This window comes from Denticeps clupeoides, chromosome 2 (genome assembly GCF_900700375.1).
Source record: "Denticeps clupeoides chromosome 2, fDenClu1.1, whole genome shotgun sequence".
NCBI lineage: Eukaryota > Metazoa > Chordata > Actinopteri > Clupeiformes > Denticipitidae > Denticeps > Denticeps clupeoides.
Window position 1 is genome coordinate 1,616,538 of NC_041708.1, and position 20,203 is coordinate 1,636,740.

Here is a 20,203-nt window from a genome sequence, read left to right on the forward strand (position 1 = left end):
TTGGCCCATTCTTCCATGCAGAGCTTCTCAAGATCTGTGATGTTTTGGGGGTGTCGCTGGGCTCGGGTTCTCCGCTGGATTAAGGTCTGGAGACCGGCTCGGCCGCTGCAGGACCTCGTAATGCTTTTTTACGTGGACACGGGCTGTGCGTTTTGGACCATTGACTGATGGAAGGAGGTTCTTACATGGCCCCATTCATCCTTTCCTTAATACGGATCAGTCGTCCTGTCCCCCAAAGCGTAATGTTTCCACCGCTTCACGGTGGGTTTGCTGTTGTTGGAATGCAACTCCGCATGAACTGATAAGTTTATTATAATATAATATTATTGAGGCTAATACGTTAATTTCTAGTTAGAAGGTTAACATAGATCAAATATTTAAGCTTGATTGCATTTAATGTTACCTACAGTTCACACCAAAGTAATTTTGAACACATAGCATTCAAAGGAGAGAAGATGGTTATGTAGTGGCAGTGGGGCAGCTCTTATTACCATGGCAACTGAGTTTGGCAGGGAGGAGCAAACGATTGTGGGAGGAGTTAATCATCAGTTAAATATTGCAGCATCATTAGGTAATTATTTTATTAATATATGTTAAATTTACAGAAATATTCATATAAACATTATTTTACTTTATCTTCTTATTTTACTTTATCTTCTTTATCGTCATAAATTCAGAGTGACTGCAGACGAACAAGAGCATCATTTTAATTTGCAAATCTAGACATAATTTTTGCTATTTAAACTTTTGCCCTGGAGCCACTCTTGAAATGAACAGGAGGAAGAAATGTAAAGAGCACAAAATAAAACATTTTAAAATTCATCTTACACTTTAGAATATACACCTCCATACATTTACCCATCAGGTACGGGGGCAGCTTCTAACACTTTCAATGAACTTTGCATCAATAATGCATCCTAGGCGCATGAATTATGTATTCAAATGATACAATTCCGTCGGCTCCCTTCTGTATTCATGTTTATTCGGTTTATCAAGTCATTCCTATAGAAAGGACCTTCATACTCGGCTACGTGCAGGAACGAGTTGTTGCCTCGTCATCATGTGATTTCCACCCCTTTTGCAATGTACATGAACGAACGCATTTTTAATCATTTTTAATAATAATAAACTTTCTGCCAGCTCAGCCTAATGATTAAATATGTTGGCCAAGTCGTCCCACTGAGATCGGCCATGGTGTGAAATTTCCATTATTTTAATTCTTCCTGAGGCACTTCCCGCGGCAACAGCCTTTAATGGATTCTACATGGTGGCGGCATCAATCTGCTCCCCATTGTCTTCGTCCTCCCGCGTCTGGAGACGTAATGTTTAACAAAGGATGCATCTATAAAACCATGACGGGACCTGAGATGGGGTTCGACCGGGTCCCTCCATCCAGACTGTACCCCGGGTCTAACGAGGACATCATCTCCACGCCGTCTCCTCCAGCTTCTGAGTGAAACGCCCCTCAGGCGTCCCCACCTGGCGAGACCAGGATGAGACACTTCAGAGAGGACAGAGGCCCAAGCCCACGGGACACGCACGGCCACCCCTCAACTCCACACTTTCCCGTCCTTCATCTGCAAGGTATGGAAATGTAGAGAGGAGCCGCTGAACGGCCTTCTATTCCTGGTGCGTCTCCGCTTTCATTATCGCCTTCTGTGGCCAGCTGATTAACACTTAACATTATGCTGCGGCACAGTCCGTGCCGTCGGTCATGTTCTAAATTCAGACTAGAAATACAACAGGCAGGTTGATGAGAGGTTGTTATTTTCTACATTTTTGATATATAGATTTTTTTTTTTTTTTGCTGTGGAAAATTTCACCAAACATAGAGGAAAGTCTCAGGTTCCGGAAGAGGTGTGACATCCAAAGTGTCTTTTTCAAAAGAGGCTAGCTCCATTTTTGACCTCTGAACCCTGGCCTCCTAATAAGGTCCTTCAAATGCCGCTCACCTGGCACAAAGATGCCACCTTCCAGGTAGATGATGTGGCACCAGGGTAGATAAGTGGGTTGAGATAAAACCAACCTTAGATGTGATTGACAATGACACATCATAAAAAGCTAAAAAAAGTGATTGTCATTGTGAAACACATCGAAACGTGTCCTCTGTATTTAACCATCACCCTTGGTGACACGTTTCACTGTGTCCTGTGCTGCAGTGTCTCACAGTGACAATCATTTCACTTTCACTTCTAAGACAATTGACAGCTGGCTCATCAACATTTTTTGAAATCCATCATGTATCAGCTGCGGAGGAACAGGACTGGTGTCAGAAAAGTAATTCTTACCTTCACACCACCTCTTTATTTCTTCTTTTTTAAAATATATATATATTTACTGTTGTATATGGTTACTGGCTGTTGTGCTGGTGACGTCACCACAGAACATTTCAATGTTAGGCACCAGCGCCCCCTGGCGGGCGCACACTGCATGGTCCGGCTACCTGGGTCAAGCCCAGCACATGAACTTCGAGTTTATGCCGAGGCGGCCTGCTTGTCCTCTTTTGCGTTCGAGCAGGCTGCATAATGTGGAACATCTTGTCCTCGGAAGACCAAAGACGGGTCTTGCAGGATGAAAATAGATCAGGACTTATTATTCTCTAGGACGCCATTCATCAGAAGAACACGAAGTGGCCTTTATTCCAGGGCTGTCGGTCGATCAAATGCACCACACAAAAAATATTTCAGTATTTTAAAATTGATTTTAATGCAAAATAATAAAAATAGATCCAGTATAGCATTTAAACTATACAATAAAAATCTCTAAATGAAAATGCTAAATCAACTAAACAAAAAAAAAAAAACAGGGGGAGGAAAAAATATATATATAATTTCAAAATCCTTAATTTCCCTCTTTAACTGCAGCAGTTTAACACCATGCCAAATGCTTGAATTTAAATAGGATCTATAAAACAAAAGAAAGAAAAAGTGCCCAAAATGTCCAGAATGTACAAAATGAGTGACCTATGTACAATAAATTTCACTCTGTGCCGTGTGCACGCTCCATGGGCAAAGAAAGATGGGAAATAAAAAAGGAACAACCTAAAGAACCTATGGTACATGATCGCATTAGATGGAAGATGTTATCAGTACAATGAGTTGAATAATCTTATCTAAGTTAGCCTTTTCGATACTAGAATGTACAGTGGTTTGTGACTTGAATGTTGCCGGGAGGAGGAGCAGGAGGGGGTCTTCACATTGCATACTTTTGGGTCCATTCTCTTGCTTGTCTGTTGTATCTGGGTAGAAAGAGAGAAAAAAAAAAAAAAAAAGATAAGATTAACCATATTTTACATTGACTGCTTTTATTTTCAGTAATCTGTTTTTTTTTATTGAAAAGAACTATGATTGTGCTGGACTACACTGAAATGAGCACAATGTACAGTTAGGACTAGAGGTGTGAACAATCATTGGTCTCGCAATTCAATAATTGATGCGTCACATAAACTTTAACATTACATTCAAATACGTCAATCAGATGAGAGTTAAGGCCTCATTCATTCACCCGGATGTCGCAACCACGGCACACGTTAGCGCGGACCGAACACGGGTGGTCAGGGTTTGAATGGAGTCAAATAAACGCTGCATGCAACGTTTTTCTTGGTGACAAATCCCGCCGAACGTTAAACAGAGTCAAGCACACGTTCATTTTGACTAGGACAGACCGGCGCTGTATTCAATTCAGGCCTCCAGTCACTACCGGCGCTACTTTTTAACTAGAAAATCACAAAGAAACGTCATTATGACGTACTTATTAGGTCATTTAAAAAGGTCCTTTCACAAAAAAGGATCAACATCGGCAGGATTTCAGAGATTTTCATGCTCAGGACAATAAAACTGGGTAGGGCGACAAAAATGAATGCATCCTACATCCTTGTGTTTGCCCTATATTCACAATAATGGAGCATCATTTCTTAACTGAACTTGAATGGAATAAGCCTGAACGGCCCTTGTTTCTGAGCGCAGCGATTAAACTGCTTTCCGTTATTACAGGTCCCGTATTATGAAATTTATTTAAAATTTTTCGAGATTATTTAAAATTAATAATACGAGTTCCCCTAACCTGTGTATGGTCCTGCAGTGGCTAGAAATGGCGATAGGTGTAAAGAGTGTTTTGGTTATTTTGCTTTATCGTTCAGAGAGCTGCAGCTCAGACGGTCGGATCTGGAATTTGTCCCCTAATGATGTCATAAGGGGAAAGGTCACCTCCCGCTTCTCATCCGCCCCTCCCCTAAAACATTATCTCCACCGACCGTCATGGCTGCTAAACGTGTGAAGCATTGCAGTCGCTCGGTGATTTGATGTAAAAATGAGCACAAACATATTTTTTAGTTCCGTCACATGAGACTCTGAAGAACCAGCGGGTTCGTTTGATTTTTTTCTGGAAAAACGCCGACACGACTTCCTGTCTTCACCTCTGGTGAACGGTGTTGATGACATAATTTCCACGAATGTGATGCGCACACACAATTACAGCACATTACTGGGCACATCTCAACACACACACACACACACACACACACACACACACACAGACAGTGTTTAAGAAGCCGTGGTGTAATAATGCACTCACTTCTCTTTGTCTGATTTGTAGATGTGTGCTATGTCTGGAACTAATGGGTCGTCGGGGTTTGGATCGCAAAGCAAAGAACATATGGATAAGAGAACTGCAAAGTAAAAAAAGAAGAAGAAGCAGAACAACAGTTATCAAGCACAATCAAAGTAAGGCCTGTGCATACGTAGCATTCTTTGTTCTTTTGGGGCGTGATTATCCAAAGTAACCGCCCATGGTGAAGAAGAAGAAGCTAGAATGATGAGAACCAAACAAAACTTCATTAAACACTCCTGCTGCCATTTACAACGTAGTGCATTAATTAAAGCACCGATAACCTGCATGTTGCTGTTGGCGGTGGGCGTGGCAGCTCAGACTGCGCTACGGGGCACTGCACTACGCCCGGGCGTGTCACATACTGACAGGAGGGGGTTTAAATCCTCCACAATGCGGAAGCAGAGTGTGTGGAAGCTGTCAGTCATGCCTACAGGCTCCTCCCCCTTTGAAAACTTGGTTTATAAAAGCATCATTAAAAGTTAATGATCTGGGTGTCAGAAATGACGACACACCAGCTGGGTTAGTTCCTCCCCTCGAACACACAGACAACTTCTCGTTTTAATCGGTTCGTTTCTTAAGAAGCCAGAAGGAAGCTCCCCACATTCTCCGTTATTACGGCGGGTGACGACAGCAAATATACGGCCTGCGATTATATAAAAAAAGTAGCTCGCCATTATAACAGTAACGCGGCGCGTATCGCAACATAACACACCACTTACCTTTTGAAACCGTTAGAGCCGGAGACCACTGCGATCTCAAGATATCCAGACAAATACTGCCGTTGCTGTTTATGTTCGGATGGTAAATTTTCGTAGTAAACGCTACCTGTAAGGCAAGGACAAGGTTTCAGAAGGACGCCGCCCCCCGACGAAGCCGCGCGGTGAATTATTCGTCCCCACGCTCACCTTTGGTGGTTTAAAGGGGTAATCTGTAGGGAAGTGGATCGTAAGGAAAAAGACGCCTCCTTGGTATGGACTGTCACTCTGTAACATTAATAAAAAGAAATGCGGTCTAGTTACGAGGACAAGTGACAAAGTGATACACAGCACAGCACCCAGTGCACACAATGAAATGTGTCCTCTGCATTTAACCCATCACCCTTGGTGAGCAGTGGGCGGCCATGACAGGCATCCGGGGAGCAGTGTGTGCTTGGCGGATCGGGATTCGAACCTGCAAACTTCTGATTACGGGGCCGCTTCCTTAACCGCTAGGCCACCACTGCCCCAGTCCCCCCTGGTGGGGTTTGAACTTCTGGTTTATAGGTGAGTGTCTGACCTGCTAGGCTACTCCCACCCAGGTTGGGTAAGAAATTGTTTGAGATTTAAGTGGTTTATTTACTTTTTTTTTTGGTGGTGGTGGTGGCGGTGAAACGTAACGTAGGGTGGTAGTAGCCTAGTGGGTGACACACTTGCCTATGAACCAGAAGACCCGGGTTCGAATCCCACTTACTACCATTGTGTCCCTGAGCAAGACACTTAACCCTAAGTTGCTCCAGGGAGACTGTCCCTGTAAATACTGATTGTAAGTCGCTCTGGATAAGGATGTCTGATAAATGCTGTAAAAGTAAATGTACTTACCGGCCCCATGATTGTTGCTTGCCAGTGAAACACTGCAAATGCAAAATAAAACACACACAGAATGAGCCAACGTGGCAAACGTAGTATGGAAATAAAAGGAAAAGCGCCGCGCGACACGTACAGTCTTCCCCAACCGGGCCGGCCGAGCACTGCGCCGGCGGGTCCCTCTGCAAGTCGTGAAGTTCCTGCAGGCACATCGTAAACACACACACATCATTTACATCACGCACAGGAACTTTCGTCTGGAGTTTAAAAACCCGGCGAAGGTCGCCGCTTCTCCAAGTCAGCGCCCAGCGTCAACACTTTTATTGATTAAAGGCCCCGGGGGGGTGGGGACGTCCACGTCGGGGACGGGTTCAGCAGGTTCTCAGGCCGCAGTCCCGTACTTAACCGCAACCGTGTTGGGTAACCGGGGGTACGGCAGAATGGCCTCTGGGATTTCCCTCCCGTTTCCCGTATACATGGTGCTGCGGTTAAACCCGAGACTACAAATAGCTTAAGATTTTACCACAAAACATCAAAACCGAACTCATGGTGAAAGGAAAATATGTTTTTTATTATGACTGATAACAGCCAGAAGCAATAGGCATTGTGCTCTATTTATTACATAACAGAAAAAAAATCCCCCTTTTCCCCCTCAGTGGTTACGAAATTATAATCTCTGCACAACCGGCGCTGTCAACCGAGGCCGAGACCAGGAAGAAGCTATGATGAAAAAGACTGGGCTTCCATTAGGGGTTAAAAAACCCTGTTGAGAACGCACTCATTTTCTTACGGATCGCAATACAAAATGATTATTCCGTAAAATTTTTTTTTATTTTTAAACTTTTCGTTTAAAAAATCATATCCGAATGGGTACCTTTAATTTTCGGTCATGTAATCTTAAAGGTTAAAGTTTCAAACTCGATCTAAAAAAAAAAATATCGGCCCGAAAAGTCCGTACAGAACACACACGTTTACTTACGTATCGCAATACGAAACGATTGTTGCGAAACAAATCAACTTTTTGTTTTAAACACCATAACCGAACGGGTACCTTTCATTTTATATGATAGACTTTAACATTTGACGTTACGTCTAAACTCGCTGTTTTTAAATCGCCCGAAATCCCGCACAGTATCGCGATATTTCACGTCACCGCCGCGATACAGCCCGCAGCTGCGGGGGGACGCGTCCGTTCCAGAGAGAACCGCCGGTCATTCGGGAAACCAGGGACAAAGTGCGGAGCGGTTTCCAGAACGACAGAGAACAGAGGAAGAAGAAGAACACGGCGGACGCGGGGGGGATAAAAAAAAAAAAAAAAAAAAAAGAGAGAAAAGTATAAAAGTCTTTGTGTTTGAAGCGCCTCCATTCTCCGGCAACAAAACAAAATGGACGGGAGCGCAGGGGCAGCCGAACAATCACGACCGCCGACTGCTGCCTTACAGTCTTTATTAAAATCCATCCCCGACAGAAAAAAAACCCCACCGATTCCGCGTCCAACGCCCTTTTACAAGCACAACGCGCAAATGAAACAAGTCTCGACGCGTCACCGGGCCCTTCGCCATTAGAAAATAAAACACGCACGTTTATTAAAAATAATAAGGAAAAAAAAACAAGACGGAAACGTTCGGATCGGATCTTACGAGTCGTTTTACAGAACGGGCCTAACAAAACAAGCCGTACACCCTGCGGTTCTACACTGACGACGTTGCGAAACGACACACGGGTTAGAAAGTTCGCGAATCGTTTTCGAAATTGTACAAATTTAAAACCGATAAAGAATACGCGAGAAACGAAAAGAAAGGCTGGGGGTGGCGGCGTGGACACCGCGGCGCGTTTTATTTTTTACTTATTCCGCGATCTCACAGGAGAAGCTAGCGGAGGGGGAATGAGATAAAGTCCTCGGATGATGAAAATAACCAGAATAAATGGGCGAAATAGAAGCGGCTACGTCACAATAAGAGGCTACATCGCGACGGGACAGGCCGGCGACCCGCGGCCGGACTCGGCGTCTCGGGGCGCCGGTAGGAATGAGGCGTCCCGGGGAGACGTGGCCGGACACACTCCGGGCTTCGGATCGCCGTTTCGGAACCGGGCCGCGACGCCGAGAGCCGCCTTTACCTTCTGTATTCTTTTCAAAGCCATCGCGCCGCGGGGTAAACAAGATGTCCGGAGCCTCGTACAGCGAATGGAGACTACTGCTGGGAGCCGGGGGGATGACGAGTCGCACCGCCTTTACCCCCGAGTGAGTTCTATCGCTGGAGAAGAGGAAGAAGGGGCGGCGGCGGCGGCAGCAGAAGCAGCAGCGGCCGCGGGATGAAAAGTAGGCAGCTGGCTCGTCCGCCCGCAGACACAACTCTGGCTAGCTGGCAGGCTAACTTCCGGTTAGCCACTTAGCCGGCCGCGGCGCTTCAGAATAAAAGTCCGAGGAAGGTCGGAGATGAATGAAGAACGTTCTGCTAAAAGTCCCCCCAACTGCATTCAGTCGTGTTGTCTGCTATATATATATATATATATATATATATATATATATATATATTTTTTTTTTTTTAAAAAAAAATTTTTTTTTACCGTTCAGCACCCCTTACCTCCCACAATATATCCACAATTGGGTAGAGTCTTCAAAACGAAATTGACAAACTGTTTTTCACATGATCCAGGGTGCAACGTGATATTCTAAGGCGCACAATAGCAAGGCTGTCACCTGCCTCCGGCTGGAATGACGCGGGGCTGAGGCAACAAATACACATACAAAACAAAGAACATACTTATTTAATGAATTGTGCAATGGTGCTTATATAAAGTTTGGGCTGAAATAATGATATAGAAAAGGCAAGTGACTTGCTCAGATGTGCGAAAAGTTTGCCCTTTTTTGTGTTTTATAAAGATTTAAAGGAGCATTACTGAATTACTGGTTGGACGTTGGTTGAAAGTTGTAATAATAAAGGCGAAAAGCGGTCGTGGGCGGGGCTTGAGCGAGCAGGCCGCGTCTGATTGGCCGAGGCTCCGCGGGCTCCGCCATGTTGGCCGTCCCGAGTGTCCCCGCGTCTGTAAACCGCACCGCTCTGCGCTCAAGTCGCCTCCGTCGCTGCCGGTTGTTGTTTTTTTCCCCTCCTGTCGTCTCCTCGCCGCCGTCGTCGGCTTTTGAAGACCCCACCGTCCCCGCAGCGGAATGGCGCCTCTCGGTCTGATCTCCGCGGGCGCTCGCCTGCTGGCCGCGCCGCTCCTCGGCGTGTTCTCGGCGGCGTCTGCGGTGAGGTACGGGGGCTCGGCGAGGCTCCTCCGGCCACATGCGGGCCTCGCATCTCCTCATTTATGTTATATGGGCTCGTCGCCCTGATGGACTTTTATTACCATGTTATACTACTGCACCGGATGCTCAGCCAGTGTTTATTGCCCGTTTTAATCGGTGCATTCGTCCTCAGCTCTTGACTGCACGATTGCAAAAGCTGTTTTCTAATAAAGTTGCATTCCGATGCAACTCCGGACCAAGTGCCAGAGTTTTGGTGTCTTCGTCCAGGACACTTCACAGCGTGCCTTCCAGCCTGAAGTTTGAGCGTCTGATATGACGTTGTCCTGGTTTAGTGCACAGCAAAATGCATCCACGTTACGTGTAACCTTTATAATGCAAAATGCATCCACGTTACGTGTAACCTTTATAATGCAAAATGCATCCACGTTACGTGTAACCTTTATAATGCAAAATGCATCCACGTTACGTGTAACCTTTGTAATGCAAAATGCATCCACGTTACGTGTAACCTTTATAATGCAAAATGCATCCACGTTACGTGTAACCTTTATAATGCAAAATGCATCCATGTTACGTGTAACCTTTATAATGCAAAATGCATCCATGTTACGTGTAACCTTTATAATGCAAAATGCATCCACGTTACGTGTAACCTTTTTAATGTACATATTTGTGGCCTGTCTCTGTGTGTGAAACCTCCCTCGAACCTTCTTGCCTTTCAGATGTGCGCGTGTCCTTCCAGCAGCCAGGTGGTTCGGCACCGCCCCGGCCGGCCCGCCCAAGAGACCCCTGACGGGGTACATGCGCTTCGTGAAGCAGCAGCAGCCCGTCGTGTCCGGCCAGCATCCAGGTTGGTGCTCCGCCCCTTGACTCCCCGCCGCCGGTCCCGCCCCTTTTCAACGCCCTTTGCACTCCCGCAGACGTGAAAGTCGTGGAGATCGTCAGGAAGATCGCCCAGCAGTGGAGGGCGCTCACGCCGGAACAGAAGCAAGTAAGTCGCTCGAGCTCGAGCCGCTCGGGACGCGGGCCGCTCAACGCCGCTAACGCCCTCTCCGACGTGTCCTCCGAAAAAAAAGCCTTTTCAGCAGGCGTCGCTGCAGGAAAGGGAGCGGTACAAAGCCGCGATGGAGGAATACCACGCCCAGCTCACGCCGACCCAGTCTGCGGCCATCATGTCGGAGAAGAGGCTGAAAATGGCAAGAAGGCGGGCCCTCAGGAAGAAGCGGGTGCATTTCCTGTTTTAACGAACAAGTAATAACGTAACGAAGCGATGATGATGATGATAAGGGCTTTTATTCTGACATTTCAGGAGCTCACCAGCCTCGGCAAACCCAAGCGGCCGCGAACGGCCTTCAACATCTTCATGGCGGAGCATTTCGAGGAGGCCAAGGGAACCACCATGCAGGTAACGAAGCGGCCGAGCGTCTTTTATTAAGTCGAGTGCGTCCGTTCTGACGAAAGTTCCGACTTCAGGGCAAGATGAAGTCGCTCATGGACGACTGGAAAAAGCTTTTAGCCAATCAAAAGCAAGTAAGTGGCTATTCCCGGCTCTGAATTCCGCTCGGCGGCCCCTCGCCTGAATGATGTTCCCGTTGCGCCCAGGTCTACGTACAGCTGGCCGAAGACGACAAGATCCGGTATAAAAACGAGATGAAGGCGTGGGAGGAGCACATGGTCGAGATCGGGCGGGAGGACGTCGTCCGGAGGAAGGAGCGGGCGCCCCGGAAGGTCGCCAAGCGGGGCCGGAAGAAGTCCGCCGTCAAAGCCAAGACGAAATCGGCGGCGGCGAAGAGGTCCCCCGCCAACAAGGCGGCGACCGGCGCAAAAAAGACTGCGACGCCCGGCAAGAAGGCCTGAGCGCCGGGTCCCACCGAAGTCCATCCAGAATAAAATGTCTCTGTTGTAGGAGGGATTGCGTTTCTGTTATTAGCAGCTTTACACGTAGCTTGTATATTAAAAAAAAAAAATTTAAACTGTGAAAGTTTTTTTTTTATATATAAAAATCCTGGACTGAACTTTAATGATATAAATCCAGCGAGGCCTTTTGTAATTATTACACACGTTTGGCGTACAGTAGCTGCTCTTAAGTGCTCACTAAAGCGAAATGAATGTCTATTCATTGTGCAAATATACTGTGTATTTATATATATATAAACTATGGTTATATATATAGCTTATATACTTATAGAAGCATAGAAAACGTAGTATGCAGTGGGTGTTGTATTAGAAATGTATTATTTCTTACGTATCAGTGTTACCCGTATTATGTTATAAAGACTGAGCGCTTAACTCCAGCTAAAAGTCCCAATTACGGTTTCGTACGTTTGATAATGAAGTTTGGTCTGGTGTGGTTCAAACACTGTCATGTATTCCTCCTGGACGCGAGACGACCCTGTTTTGTACTTTTTTAATAAATAAAGCCACATTTTATTACAAAACCGTACGCTGCATGGACATTAAAAAAAAAAACACGTTCCAGTCGTACGTAGCCAGGCCCGGCCCAGTGGAGCAGGCCACGTGCCACGGACTCCATCCGTCCACCGTTCTTAAAACCAGCTTCTACTAAATAGTCTATGAAAAGAATAAGCTAGTGAGCTACTTTGTGCTGGTAATAAAACGGTGTTTAGGGCCCGTATATAGTAGCTGTCTGGCGAGTACGAGTGGCCCGAAGTCCCGTTTAGGTGACGCTAGGAGCTTGGCGCTTGGGCCCTGGCGGCAGCTCCACCCCCTGCAGCAGCGTCTCGAAGTCGGGCGAGCAGACCAGCTTGTGCTGCACGTTTCCCAGCATGCTCATGTCCCCGGCGCGGCCCTCGGACAGGCGGACGGACACCAGCTGCTGTGGACGGAAAGACGGCGGTTCTTTTAACCCAATCGTGGCCGCCGTTTGTGGAAATCTGGCGGGCTGAGGTCGTGGGTCGTACGGTACCTGCAGAAACGAGAAGGCCGCGCCCTCGGACACGTCCAAGTTGGTGTTCCCCAACACCAGCTGCACTTTTCCGGACTTGCGGATCTGCAGCTTCCCGATCGGGCCCTCCGAGAAGTCCGAGAGGACGTGTCCCTCCCTTCTGCCCGGATCCTGCGGAGGGACAGCGGCGTCAGTCGCGGCGTTCTTGGCGCGTACGTACAGGCCCCGCCCTCCACGCACCTGAGCTTGGCCTTTAACGTGAGGCGGCTGCCTGTCCTCCGGTCTTCTGGCGCCGGCCGGACGCCCGGGGAGCACGTCTGGCAGCTGTACGAAGAAGAGCTCCTCCTGGTCGGAGACGCTGAGCTGCCGGAAGAGGTCTCCGACCGCGGGCCGCGTCCCGGCACATCCGGGCGTCCCCTCCACGTCTGACAGGAAGCTGCCGGGCTGGTGGAGCGGAAGCTGGGTCGGTCTCTGCCTGGAGTCGTTCCTCAGACCCGGGTCGTCTAGGAACTTGGAGGCGGATCCCCGTTAATCACGGCGCTACGGACCCCCGCGTCCCCGGGCCGGTTACTCCGGCATATACTCACGTCGTCCCGCTGGAGCTTCTGCAGGATGTGGTCCTCGTCCTCGTCTGCAACGTTCTTCTCCTTCTTGATGCACTTTGTGAGCGGCGACGGGCCGCGGTCGTCCGGACGGGCGTGTCGCCAGGCCCCTGGAATTGGCGGAAAGCCCCGGCACAATGACACAACGACACAGCGGCAGGCCCGGCGCGGCGCGTCCCCGGCATTCGCCGCATTTACCCGTTTTCTTGATGGTGTCGGCGGGGCCCTGCTCGAAGATGGAGTGCGACTGGATGACCTGGGGCCGCTCTCGCCTCCTCTTGGCATCTCGCTGCCTCTCCTCCCTGTCCCGCTTCTCCTTCTTCGGCGCGGCGCGGGCCTCCTTCCTCAGCCTTCACAAGCAAATACAACACATTTTTAATGAATAGAATATGAATAGAATAATCTCGTAATAACCAACATTCACTCACTCATCTTTAATTTTTCATCTTTATTTAATAAAAAAACATTTTTTATTAACTTTACTTGTGAATTGTCACAACGAATAGAATTGTTTCATAATAACTAGAACATGTCACTCACTCATGTTTAATCTTTCATCTTTATTTTTTTGTTATTCTTTTTAATGAACTTTACTTCTGAATTGTCACAATGAATAGAATAGTTTCGTAATAACCAGAACATTCACTCAATCGTCTTTAATGTTTCATCTTTAATTTAAAAAATAATAATAATTAATTTTTTATGAACTTTACTTAAGAATTGTCACCATGAATAGAATAGTTTCGTAATAACCAGAACATTCACTCACTCATCTTTAATTATTTTTGATTTATGAACCTTACTTATGAATTGTCACCATGAATAGAACATTTAACGCGGACACTCACTCATCTTTAATTATTTTTTATTTATGAACCTTACTTATGAATTGTCACCATGAATAGAACATTTAACGCGGACACTCACTCGTCTTTAACTTTGCGCACGGAGTGCAGGTTCGGAACGAAGGTTTTCTGTAACACAGAGAGCAGGTTGTGGTGAGCCGCCCCACGACGGACGGGTGGAGCGGGGAGTGTCGTGCGTCGCGACCTTTTTGAAGCCGCCCAGGGTGAGGTCCCTGGAGCGCAGGGAGGTCAGCCTGCCCGGCGGAGGGGGGCTCAGGTTCAGGCGCCCGGGCAGCGCGCCTCTGCCCGGCCTGGGCCCGGAGGCGCCCGACGGACCGGCCGCCGGCTCGGCTCCGGGGCGGTCGCTCATGTCGCCCGGCGCGGCGCCATACGGAGGCGGACGCGGAGGAGCGGGAGAAGACGGGCGATCCGACGGGCGGCCGTTTCGCGCGCTATCGCGTCCTCCTCGCCTCCATCTTGGTTCTAATATCCGGAGAATGTGCGTCAGTTTCTATGACGCGGCAAGAAATAAAGTCCGCTGTACAACGCGGAGAAATAGAATTAAATTGGATCTAAAAAAGCAAAAAAATAAAACAATAAGCATGCACAGTCCACGCCGACACATCCCGATCTTTTATTTGGCCTCGCATCCATTGGTTGCCAGATCACAGGACGTACACGGACTCTTTTTCAGACAAACAGACGGAAGTGTTTATTGTCCTTTTCAGCGAGATGACAAGGAGCAAACAAGCTACTTATTTATTCATCCATTAAGAACGAAACGGCCGGCGGAAAAAGGTACAATACGTTACCAGTAATTGTGCGAACAACCCGCCCCTCTTCGCTCCGAATAGGGCGAACTTGGCAACCCCACCCAGCTGACGGCGGCGCGCTGTTTTGGTCACGTGACACATCATTGACGCGCAGGCGCGCCGATCACGATCTCCCATAACGTTGCTCATCACAGATACAAGTTTCGTGCAAATATCGGGCTTTAAACAGCAAATGCACAAAAGGCACAGTGCGCCCCTCTTTTTAACATTTCCCTCGCTGAAAAATGAAAAAAAAAAATCACACTTTTTCACACTATTTTCAGCGACGTGATAATGACGTCTTTCTTTCGGGAGCTGGCTACTCGATGGTCCTGAAACCCACGAACACGCGTCTGCAAGTTATTATAAACAATCGGTTTTATAATGGTTCTGTCGCCACTGTTAGTTTGTGTTCTCGAGTGTCCACGGGATGGCGCTATTTTCACAGCATGAACAAAATTAATTAATGGGCATAGGTACAGACTAATATGAGTCTAATAATATCACCTTAATTATCTTCTTATCACCTTAATTGTTCTCTCTCTCTCTATATATATATATATATATATATACTATATATATATAGTGTCCACGCCATCCCGTGGACACTATATATATATATATATATATAGAGAGAGAGAGAGATAAAAGGTGAAATAAGTGAAAACATGTTTTATATTCTAGTTTCTTTGCTCTGATTACTGCTTTGCACACTCTTGGCATTCTCTCGATGAGCTTCAAGAGGTCGTCACCTGAAATGCTTCTCCAACAGTCTTGAAGGAGTTCCCAGAGGTGTTTAGCACTTGTTGGTCCAGCTCACCCCAAACCATCTGGACTGGGTTCAGGTCCGGTGACTGTGGAGGCCAGGTCTCCACTTTTTGTTAAGTACAGAACTCCACATGTGTTCAGTCATAGTTTTGATGCCTTCAGTGAGAATCTACCAACATAAATGGTCATGAAAATAAAGAAAACGCGATTAATGAGAAGCTGTGTCCAAACTTTTGGCCTGTACTGTGTATATATATATATATTTTTTTTTTTTATTGCATTTATGTAGACGCATGTGATGTTTATTGCATTCTCGGTCTTAAAGAGTGTGCACGCTGTCTGCAGGTTTATAACGCGCCGTGTGGCTGGAGGAGAGTCGGGGGGAGGAGGATCTTCTCCAACTTGGATGGAGCCTGGTTAAAGGGCGGCGCTTTAGTCGGGCAGAAGGACGCGGCGCACGGCTTTGTGCGGGGAGCCCCGGAATAAATAGCCTCGGCTTCACAGGGATGAGTTCGGGCGAAACCTGAACGGAAAGGCGCTGGAAGGAGCTGGAAGTTGCGCGCAACGCGGTGCCCGGCGCTGTGCTGAAGCCATGGCCGCTCGGCGCGACTCCCTCGGCGGATACGCGCACCAGTCCGACCCGGGCTCCAACAGCGAGCGGAGCACGGACTCCCCGCTGCCCGCGTCGGAGGAGGACTGCGGCGGACCCGTCCTGCCCCCTGACCCCGAGTGGACCGAGGAGAGGTTCAGGGTGGACCGCAAGAAGCTGGAAATCATGCTGTTAGGTAACAGCTCCGGACTTTTTAAAAAAAAAAAACATTTTCCGAAGGACTGTAGTTGTACGAGAGCAAAGTTATAAACTTTATATACTTGGTGTAACAAAATTGCAAAAAAAAAAGTTATAATAGTTAACATATTAACTTTCGTGTTAATATTTAGGCTTGAATGGGGCTACTGCCTTTCTGAGCAGGAAAAAGACGGAACAAATCATCATTTTAATCGTCTACATATCTCTTTTACAAACTACGTTTTTCCGTGGTCAACTACTTTCCCAGACCGTTCGGATCGTTTTATTTCACAATTCATCGTCACGTCACCACTTTTATTATTACAGTAGAATTTTCTTTTACTGACCGCCAGTTCCGCAGGCGGCGGAAAAAAAAGTTTTTATCGTAGCAGATCGTTTTCTACCATTAAATTAGCTGAGTCCCCCCCCCCCCTTTTTTTTGTTTTTAAGCAGTACGGCGTGCGACCGACAGGGGGCGCAGTCGCGACAACTTTATTTCCCGCCGTTAAGTGCCGAGAGCTGCGGCCTCCGTGAAATCTTCCTCATCGTCCAAATAAAGCAGCGCTGACTGACTGTGAAGGGCCTTGGACCATTTTAACGAACGAATGCATTTTGACATCGTTTATCAGCCCGGGGCGGGGACATGCCGCAACGTTCCCCCCTTCTGGGGTTGTGAATGGCTGCAGAACCCATCACGTTACAGTACACCCAATTTCCCGTTGCCGGGCCGCTTTAATAGAGCCTCATGGGACGCGTGAGGGGACGCGCGCCCCAGCGTGGAGGGGGCCCGTCGTGGTTTTCTGGCCGGTGGGACACGTTCCTCCGAACGTGTCTTCGTGCACGTGGCGGACCTCCTGCTCTCTTCCTCCTTCGGTGGCGTCAGGGCTGTCAGGCGCCTGTGTGCTTCTGCTCGATTCTCGTGACAAAAAGATGGATGGCGGGAACCCAGGGTCAAGGGTCAGTGGACAGGGTCAGTGGACAGCGGTGGCCTAGCGGTTAAGGAAGCGGCCCCGTAATCAGAAGGTTGCCGTTTCGAATCCCGATCCGCCAAGGTGCCACTGAGGTGCCACTGAGCAAAGCACCGCCATGGCCGCCCACTGCTCACCAAGGGTGACGGTTAAATGCAGAGGACACATTTCACTGTGTGCACCGTGTGCTGTGCTGCTGCGTATCACAAGTGACAATCAAAAAAAAAGGGGACGCTGATCCTCCGATCCTCCGTAGGCCACCATTCGCACGAAGCTCGGTCAGGATGAAGAACGGCCGCGTTTCTCCGCTGGAAGTAATGAATGTGTAATATATCTGTGCCGTAGCGGCAGTGGAGGGCGCGCTGGTTATACGCCGCCCCTCGTGTAAACGGTTTGTACGGCGTGGGATATATATGGGCCAACTGCAGCACTGACAATGGCTCCGCGACGACGGCCATCTTGTTCCGAATCGTTCGTAAAGGCCCGGGCCACTGGGGTGGATGCGTAAAAATCTGCGCGTAGAACCTCCTGCTCACCGCCACCGAGGCGCTAAATAAAGCGCGGCCCCAGGACGCGGTAAACAGTCCTCGTTTTTTCCCAGGGTTCCAGTAGCATATTTGCATATTTGCTAGGCCACCACTGGGGGCAGTGGTGGCCTAGCGGTTAAGGAAGCGGCCCCGTAATCAGAAGGTTGCCGGTTCGAATCTCGATCTGCCAAGGTAAATAATAAAGAAAAAAGTGAAGTGATTGTCACATGTGATACACAGCAGCACAGCACACAGTGCACACAGTGAAATTTGTCCTCTGCATTTAACCCATCACCATGAGTGAGCAGTGGGCAGCCATGACCGGCGCCCGGGGAGCAGTGTGTGGGGACGGTGCTTTGCTCAGTGGCACCTCAGTGGCACCTTGGCGGATCGGGATTCGAACCGGCAACCTTCTGATTACGGGGCCGCTTCCTTAACCGCTAGGCCACCACTGCCCCGCTAGGTGCCACTGAGCAAAGCACCGTCCCCACACACTGCTCACTCAGGGTGATGGGTTAAATGCAGAGGACAAATTTCACTGTGTGCAACGTGTGCTGTGCTGCTGTGTATCACATGTGACAATCACTTCACTTTATTATTTATTTAAAACCATCTGGACTGGGTTCAGGTCCGGTGACTGTGGAGGTCAGGTCTCCACTTTTTGTTAAGTCCAGAACTCCACATGTGTTCATTCATAGTTTTGATGCCTTCAGTGAGAATCTACCAACGTAAATGATCACGAAGATAAAGAAAACGCGTTGAATGAGGTGCCTGTACTGTATTTATGTATTTATGTATTTTTGTATTTTTGGCGTTTGTGCTGGTTTTGGGCTGCCAGCTGTGCACTTTTGTGCAGATGTGGATTGAGCCAAACGTGACCGACTCTGTACGGGAAGAGGAGCGTGGAATCGCCTAGGCAGTCGTTTTAGGGTCACGGTTTCGGGATTGAATGATGGCATTACCGCATGACCAGGAAGTCGTCACCCTCTCTTTACGTGTGTGTGTGTGTGTGTGTGTGTGTGGTGTGCACTACATTTCCAGTAGATTCCCAGAAAACATCTGGTCAAGTCGGTGATCCGCCGAGGCGATTTGTCCAACATTCCTCAGATGAAGAGACGTTGTCTCCCGGCGCTCTGCCCCGTTGACCGTTTGAAAGGCCGTCCGTGCTACGGCGTTTCGCCCGCCGTTTAATCGGCATGATTCCCAGCTCGGCGTAACAGTGGCTACCAGACACATTTCCAAACGGGGAGGAAGGGGCGATTGTGGCCCGGCGGTGTTGCAACGCTCGCAGACGTCCGAACTGGCGCCAGAAAAAGTTTTTTTTTTTTTTTATTGCGTCTGGAGCCCCAAAATAATCATGTGTTGCTACAACACCGATAGCAGCGCCGCACGTTCTTACTGTTCCCCGCAGGTGGGTGAGAAACCCCGTAAAAGTTACCAGACGCGGGAGTGTGCTGTTCTAACAGTGTTACGCCGCACAAGATCCAAATTTGTAATAAACCTGGAATCTTCCATTTTTTTCCCTAATTACAACAGAGTGAATAAAAAGGTTGTATTCGTAGTTGGGGGTCCTGGTGAACCAGAACTGACCACTTCATCCATGGTGACATGGAAGCACGTTGTAAGTCGCTCTGGATACGGCCGTCTGCCGTAAATGTAAATGTTAAATATAAATGGGTCATATGGTGGCATCAGATCTTCAACGTCGTTCCTGTGTTGCCTTAAAACGTTCACACAGCACAACCGTAACAGAACATCCGTACCAAAAAAATTACAAAACTTGTTTATCTGGACTATAAAGTGAAGTGATTGTCATTGTGATACACAGCAGCACAGTACACGGTGCACCGTGAAATTTGTCCTCTGCATTTAACCATCACCCTGAGTGAGCAGTGGGCAGCCATGACAGGCGCCCGGGGAGCAGCGTGTGGGGACGGCGCTTTACTCGGTGGCACCTCGGTGGCACCTTGGCGGATCGGGATTCGAACTGGCAACCTTCTGATTACGGGGCCGCTTCCTTAACTTCCTTTTTTTTTCAGAACAGTCATTCCTTAACAGTAGTAGCCATGAGAAGTGGCATGATTATGTCCTCATGGACATGTTTCATTCTTAAGATGTCCATGAGGACACCCTGCACCGCTACTTTGGAGGTTTTATGATTTGTACCTAAGTCACTTCTTAATGAGCGTGCATGATGTAGCTATGAGAGGGGCCACCGACTTGCTAGAATTTTCAAATTGTCCCCTTTGCACAGGAAACCCATAAATGCCACTCTGGTGTTTTCAGCCACATGAAGTGTCGACTTTCTCTAAGCGACACCAAAGGCAAAAGACCCACGGCTTCACCGTCCCAAGCGCGGATAGCTTGCACTGTGGACTCAGCTGAGGCCCAGGGGACGTGTCCTTTGGGGTCCCGCAGCCTCGTTCCGCGAGGAAGGGGCTCATCTTTGAAAGGACGGGGCAGGAAGTTGTTGCCGTGTGGAATGCGGCGGGGGGAGGGGGCTGGGCCGGTCCTCGTCCTGGACCGGGGCCTAGAGCAACGCCAGGCGGTCGCCCACCAGGATCCCGCC

The 20,203-nt window shown here is 48.3% G+C and overlaps 4 protein-coding genes across 8 annotated transcripts in view; 2 read left to right on the top strand and 2 right to left on the bottom strand.

Annotated features, from left to right (window-relative positions):
• Positions 1-2,800: 2,800 nt before the first annotated feature.
• LOC114784488 (ubiquitin-conjugating enzyme E2 D4-like) lies at positions 2,801-8,559 on the bottom strand. 2 transcript variants are annotated; one of them, XM_028969925.1, is made up of 7 exons: positions 8,289-8,559; positions 6,307-6,370; positions 6,186-6,217; positions 5,514-5,591; positions 5,328-5,433; positions 4,573-4,666; positions 2,801-3,238 (listed from the first exon to the last, which is right to left on the bottom strand). In XM_028969925.1, the coding sequence occupies exons 1-7, from the start codon at positions 8,310-8,312 to the stop codon at positions 3,193-3,195; spliced, it is 444 nt and encodes a 147-aa protein (XP_028825758.1). In that variant the 5' UTR covers positions 8,313-8,559; the 3' UTR covers positions 2,801-3,192. The 2 variants fall into 2 exon arrangements, with proteins under 2 accessions (XP_028825758.1, XP_028825759.1); XM_028969926.1 differs by lacking the exon at positions 8,289-8,559 and adding an exon at positions 7,150-7,402.
• A 603-nt stretch (positions 8,560-9,162) lies between these two features.
• Positions 9,163-11,390, top strand: LOC114775709 (transcription factor A, mitochondrial-like). 2 transcript variants are annotated; one of them, XM_028966589.1, is made up of 7 exons: positions 9,163-9,425; positions 10,143-10,270; positions 10,341-10,411; positions 10,497-10,646; positions 10,730-10,825; positions 10,894-10,950; positions 11,023-11,390. In XM_028966589.1, the coding sequence occupies exons 1-7, from the start codon at positions 9,340-9,342 to the stop codon at positions 11,275-11,277; spliced, it is 843 nt and encodes a 280-aa protein (XP_028822422.1). In that variant the 5' UTR covers positions 9,163-9,339; the 3' UTR covers positions 11,278-11,390. The 2 variants fall into 2 exon arrangements, with proteins under 2 accessions (XP_028822422.1, XP_028822423.1); XM_028966590.1 differs by having other exon boundaries at positions 9,163-9,420.
• Positions 11,391-11,654: 264 nt separating this feature from the next.
• LOC114775677 (DNA-directed RNA polymerase III subunit RPC4-like) lies at positions 11,655-14,612 on the bottom strand. Of its 3 annotated transcripts, none has more exons than XM_028966578.1 (7): positions 14,585-14,612; positions 13,978-14,255; positions 13,855-13,901; positions 13,126-13,277; positions 12,913-13,037; positions 12,347-12,835; positions 11,655-12,256 (listed from the first exon to the last, which is right to left on the bottom strand). In XM_028966578.1, the coding sequence occupies exons 2-7, from the start codon at positions 14,140-14,142 to the stop codon at positions 12,098-12,100; spliced, it is 1,137 nt and encodes a 378-aa protein (XP_028822411.1). In that variant the 5' UTR covers positions 14,143-14,255; positions 14,585-14,612; the 3' UTR covers positions 11,655-12,097. The 3 variants fall into 3 exon arrangements, with proteins under 3 accessions (XP_028822411.1, XP_028822410.1, XP_028822412.1); XM_028966577.1 differs by having other exon boundaries at positions 13,978-14,310; positions 14,585-14,603; XM_028966579.1 differs by lacking the exon at positions 14,585-14,612 and having other exon boundaries at positions 11,937-12,256; positions 12,347-12,496; positions 12,566-12,835; positions 13,978-14,481.
• A 1,163-nt stretch (positions 14,613-15,775) lies between these two features.
• LOC114784370 (protein bicaudal C homolog 1-like) overlaps positions 15,776-20,203 on the top strand; it is a 46,812-nt gene continuing 42,384 nt past the window's right edge. Inside the window, exon 1 of the mRNA XM_028969712.1 lies at positions 15,776-16,137. Within this exon, the coding sequence (XP_028825545.1) occupies positions 15,945-16,137 (193 nt within the window). The 5' untranslated portion in view covers positions 15,776-15,944. The remainder of the gene's footprint in view (positions 16,138-20,203) is intronic.